The sequence below is a fragment of the Mizuhopecten yessoensis genome, unplaced genomic scaffold, assembly GCF_002113885.1.
Source record: "Mizuhopecten yessoensis strain PY_sf001 unplaced genomic scaffold, ASM211388v2 scaffold7635, whole genome shotgun sequence".
Lineage (NCBI taxonomy): Eukaryota > Metazoa > Mollusca > Bivalvia > Pectinida > Pectinidae > Mizuhopecten > Mizuhopecten yessoensis.
Genome location: NW_018407146.1, coordinates 336,302 through 342,251, shown reverse-complemented (window position 1 = coordinate 342,251; position 5,950 = coordinate 336,302). Strand labels below are relative to the sequence as shown.

Sequence of the window (5,950 nt, the reverse complement as noted above, 5' to 3'; positions counted from 1 at the left end):
ATAAAAAGCGGAAACATGAGTCTACACCTTCATTTCAACGAGATTTTAACAGCGACGATCAACGTCATAGTGTATGCAGAGTTTGACAACATCATAGAAATCGACCGTAACAGACAGATTTTATTCGATTACAGCGCATGATGAATACCATTCAAATAGATTCCATCTTGAACAAAAACTGTCCTCATTTCAAAGGCGTGTACGCCAGAAACAGATTACCGAGACGATTAAACGTGCCGTGTGCACTCGTGTGTAACACAGATCCCGATACACTTGAGGGTGAACACTGGATTGCGGTGCACATAGACGGTGAAGGCCACGGAGAATATTACGATCCCTTCGGATTTCCGCCGACGAACAAAGTATTCACTAATTTCATGGACAGACAGTGTCGAAGTTGGACGTACAACGACGTTAGAGTACAACACCTCCACTCGTTAGTGTGCGGGCAACATTGCATTTTCTACATAGTTCAGAGATGTAAAGGAAAAACGATGTCCGACATAACGTCCTTATTAAAAAAAGACTTTCATGCCAACACGTATTTCGTAGACGACTTCGTAAGAACGATCGTTTCGTGATGTCTTCGTTTGCCAATAAATCCATGGGATGGCTGGGGGGTTGCTTATGTAAATTATAATCAATCAATGTATCAAATAAAAAGAAGAAAAAAAACAAAAACAAAAGAAAACAAAAAACAAAACAAAAAATTAAAAAAACAATCAATTAAAAAAAATTTAAAGCGGGCAACAATGAGTCAGTTGGGCACTGATGATACCCCCGACTATGATCGGATAATACGGGGAAAAAACCCGGGGGACCCGTAGCCACATATTGATTGCTTTGTTGAATGCCTTAGCTCGATTAGCAAAATACTGTCAAACTTTGAGACTTATGACGAACGAGGACAACTAGGGACAACTAGGGTCTAATAGTGGACAAATAGTGGACAAATAGGGGTCAAATAGGGACAACTAGGTGACAACTAGGGACAAATAGGGACAAATAGGGGACAATAGGGGACAATAGGGGACAAATAGGGGACAAATAGGGACAAATAGTGGACAAATAGTTGACAAATAGGGGACAAATAGGGACAACTAGGGACAAATAGGGGACAAATAGGGACAAATAGAGGACAACTAGGGGACAACTAGAGACAAAAAGGGGCAAATAGTGGACAAGTGTGTACAAATAGGTGACAAATAGGGGACAAATGTGTACAAATAGTGGACAACATACAATACAGAATCAGCAGTATCTGCATATTTTTACATCAAAAAAATATTTCGTACTTGTTTTAATTTAGTCTCGAAATACGTTCTTTCACATTGATCGATTTATCTATCTATTATTAAAATAACCTTAGTTTCAAACTTCTTAGAAAAAATCAAGAAGGATTCTATACAAAAAATAAAATAAAAAATAAAATAAAAAATAAAATAAAAATGACAACGGCGCGCATCGAACCCGCGACCATGCGCCCTCAATCAGAATTCGACCAATCAGATTTAAGGAAGTAAAAGTATCAGCCACATTGAAACCCAAAACATCTAGAAGAAAAAAACCGCATATCGACTTGCACTTTCTGCTACAGCACCGACACACTCACTTCCTACACGAAAAGAAAGTTCATCTCGATTTAATACCACACTCGAAAACACCGTAAATATGCCGTGAATTTTATTTATATTGTAAATAACGCATTATTGTGAGAAACAGAGTCCTTCGTCTTCACTGTGACATGATTGCAAACAGTCTACAGAAAGCAGAGTAACAGCAGGAAAAACCAGAAGAACCGAGAGAGTGTCTACTAATATTTTATTGAGTATATGTACAGTGAAATGTATTCTGTTTCATTCTTCTTCTTCTTTCTCATAGGGCCCAGCGCTCGAGTGTAGTCCTATTACCGTGCATACCTAAAACCCAGAAGGGAAGTATTTAATATAGATATCCAGGGGAGATAATTCAGTCGTTAACACTAAAATTGATGACGTCACACGCAAAAAAGCCCACTCAGTCGTTAACACGAAAATTGATGACGTCACACGCAGAAAAACCCACATGATGAAGTGATGTAGATATGGGGCCGTAGGTTCATGTGGTTGCTAAGGCGCCATCTTGGATCCAAGATGGCGGACTTCCTTAGCAACCCCACCCCATATCCACATCACTTCATCAAATAAAATGTCGCGTTGTCGTGTATTTTACTGCGACAACGCGACAATACGACAGCACGAGATGACCGTTATCAGCCACCAGACTAAAAGTTTGATTGCTAGTTGGCTATCAGGGCCAGTATTCTTGTGCTCAAGCGTGAATTCTGTGCGCAAACCAACTTTCTTGTCACTCGCTTAAATCATGTCAAACAATAAAAAAGTCAAATAAAACAATAGAAACAATTTTCTGCATTAAGTCTCTTCAATGTTTTCCCAAATCTTTGACAAAATAAGCTTTTCTTATTAATTTATAGCAGGAACAAGAAATTCGGCTTGAACACAGAATCCAAGCTTAAGCACGAGAACGCTGTCATGTATACTAGCCCAGGTTTCGATCAAAAGACCCAGTGTTTCAAGGCATGGACTAAGTTAACATAAAGGAAGCGGATACAGCTCCAAGAAATGATTGTGAGCTCTTGGTGATCTTGTGAACTCATCCTTGGTTGTTAAGAATCGCCAAAAATATGCGACTTTCCGCAAAATCCATCAAGTTATGACAATATTGCTTGTTGTACATTCGCCTCAATTACATAGTAACTACCGCTCTGTCCCGAAGCCTCACGCAATGGATGGGAAACAAATGATAAAATACCACACTCTTTATATAGTTTAAGGTAAGAGAGGAGAACAATGGTGTTTTTCTAATCAAAAACCCCTTCATATATTTATGGTTGAAGTACAGGCGGAAAACTTTTCGTCGATTCCAAAAGGTTCACGACACCCTTAGAATACAAATTTTCGAATCCCTGACAGGTCGATAATTTCACACAAGCTCTTTTTTGTGAGTTTGTACTTGATTTTGCAACCTGGGTAAGAATAAAACCTTTTTGATATAAAAGGATTATCTATATCGTCCGAAATACAAAAGAGATGGTTTTGCTTTCATTGAATTGTTTAAATATTTTTACTGATGGCTTGTCAATTAATTGTGTTCACCCAGTAAAAGGTGCAGAGGTTGATAGAGAAAGAACAGGACATCTTTTGACAAAAAGATAAAAACAAACAATAGCTGTCAGATCAATAACTAAAAATATATTATGTATAACTATTTGGAGAACGTTTTAAAGAGTTCCTTATCAATCTTTTAATCATAGAAACCAATATACATTAAAATTGCCATAGGTTTATCTGAAAGTGTCAAAGCAGGACTTCTAGCATTTTTAATGTATGTTGATTACATAATTAAAATACTTATTATTAGAATAAATTATAATGATGACCGTTCTGTTAATGTTCAAAGCTTATATAAATATATATAGGTGAATATGTGAATATAACCAATGCTCGAGAGAGTTGCCTTAAATGAAATATTTGTACCATGATCCTAATTATTGATACTAAGAGGAAACCAAAAAATCTTAATCTTAATCAATGTATGTTGTCTTCATCAAGATTTGGTTTGTTGAGAGAGGAATCAAATGTAATGCACCTAGATATGCCAAATATCCACATACAATTTAAGGTAACGCCCTTGCCCATTTAAAACTGGTTTGCGTTTTATAAATACTTCTTATAAGAATTGTAAATCACAGATTATCATTACATGTCTTCTTTGTACGTGGTTTTTGTGAGTGGAAAAGACTAAACTATAAATTGGTTCAAGTTGTTTGTTTATCATTGTTCGTGCATAGCTATTATAAGCCAAGACGATGATGATTGATAAATATAACGTTTAGTTGTTTCGGATTCATGTGAAGACGGGAACCTAGGGAGACACCGCCTTAAAAGAAAGAGAAAGGAAGCGAAAAAAGAAAGGACTAACGTCACCGATTCCGTGCTGACGTATAGTCCTTTCTAGGACATGTGGTAGGGCATCCTCGATACACCGGGGGCTACGGTCACTTACGCAGTCTGCACCCCTGGAATATGTCGAAGCAAAATCAGAAGTCAAGAGCAAGACTAATTTGATCCTGTGATGGACATCAAAAAAGGCTCGCGTCTACTGACTGTAAATTGCTCCTCTGTAATCTTTAAGGCTAATAATTGTTCAGTTTTTTGTACTTGAGACTAATCATAGCTAGCCCTGTGCCATCAATTTTGCTATGACCAGGGGTGCAGAGAAAACATGGAAAGAGAAACTTCCATCGGTAAATTACAGATAATAACCTACCTGTAAATCTGTCCTTAGTAGTAAATGAGGTTTGAGTCCTAGTTGACGGGCCGCCACGGCTGTCGCGCGACAATGATTCGAATGAACATCTCCGCACGTGATCACGTGACTACATTTTCGGGTTAAAGCCTCGGCCATTAGAAATTCAAGTTTTCGTACCTTTAGAAAATAAGTTCATATAGGTAAGGTAAGTATTGTCTCCCGATAACTTAAAATAGAACATATTCTTAGTCATGCAATAATACCACGTTGTACATCAAGAACATTGCCACGAGTAATCGATATATGTTTACATGTGAATGCATGCTACATGAACAGGATTCGTTCAACATCCTCTTATAAACATAAAAAAAACACCGATCGTTTTCCCTAAAGCATAGAGAGATTAACCATGTTTGCTGAATGACAGTAAATGTTACCTTATTCCCAGAGAGCGTGCAGCCTGTCATGTCGTCACGTTTGATTGACACCTCGTATCCCTTTGGCGTACCAGGCAGAACCCATCGATGTATTGGAGTTCCCGGATTGGCAAGCTGCATCAATAGTGAACTATTGTACGCTTTTTAGAATAAAATTAACAAAATACTCGGTGTAACAAAGTACTCGGTGTAACAAAGTACTCGGTGTAACAAAATACTCGGTGTATCAAAATAATACTCGGTGTAACAAAATACTCGGTGTAACAAAATACCAAGTGTAACAAAATACCAAGTGTAACAAATACGAAGTGTAACAAAATACGAAGTGTTACAAATACACAGTGTAACAAAATACTAAGTGTAACAAATACACAGTGTAACAAAATACTCGGTGTAACAAAATACTCGGTGTAACAAAATACTCGGTGTAACAAAATACCCAGTGTAACAAAATACCAAGTGTAACAAATACACCGTGTAACAAAATACGAAGTGTTACAAATACACAGTGTAACAAAATACTCGGTGAAACAAATACACAGTGTAACAAAATACTCAGTGTAACAAAATATCTATCCAGTGTTACAAAATACTCAGTGTAACAAAATACTCAGTGTAACAAAATACCCAGTGTAACAAAATATATATCCAGTGTTACAAAATACTCAGTGTAACAAAATACTCTGTGTAACAAAATATTCAGTGTAATAAATACTCAGTGTAACAAATACTCAGTGTAACAAATACACAGTGTAACAAAATACGAAGTGTAACAAATACACAGTGTAACAAAATACCCAGAGTAACAAAATACCCAGTGTAACAAAATATATATCCAGTGTTACAAAATACTCAGTGTAACAAAATACCCAGTGTAACAAAATACGAAGTGTAACAAAATACTCGGGGTAGCAAAATACTTGGTGTAACAAAATACCCAGTGTAACAAAATACCAAGTGTAACAAATACGAAGTGTAACAAAATACGAAGTGTTACAAATACACAGTGTAACAAAATACTCAGTGTAACAAATACACCGTGTAACAAAATACGAAGTGTTACAAATACACAGTGTAACAAAATACTCGGTGTAACAAATACACAGTGTAACAAAATACTCTGTGTAACAAAATATCCAGTGTAACAAAATACTCGGTGTAACAAATACACAGTGTAACAAAATACTCAGTGTAACAAAATA

The 5,950-nt window shown here is 36.6% G+C and overlaps 1 protein-coding gene across 1 annotated transcript in view; it reads right to left on the bottom strand.

Annotated features, from left to right (window-relative positions):
- LOC110454030 (bifunctional D-cysteine desulfhydrase/1-aminocyclopropane-1-carboxylate deaminase, mitochondrial-like) overlaps positions 1–5,950 on the bottom strand; it is a 43,767-nt gene that overhangs the window by 23,201 nt on the left and 14,616 nt on the right. Inside the window, exons 2-3 of the mRNA XM_021503347.1 lie at positions 4,749–4,862; positions 4,330–4,488 (exon numbers count right to left, since the gene is read on the bottom strand). Of these exons, the coding sequence (XP_021359022.1) occupies positions 4,330–4,488; positions 4,749–4,778 (189 nt within the window). The 5' untranslated portion in view covers positions 4,779–4,862. The remainder of the gene's footprint in view (positions 1–4,329; positions 4,489–4,748; positions 4,863–5,950) is intronic.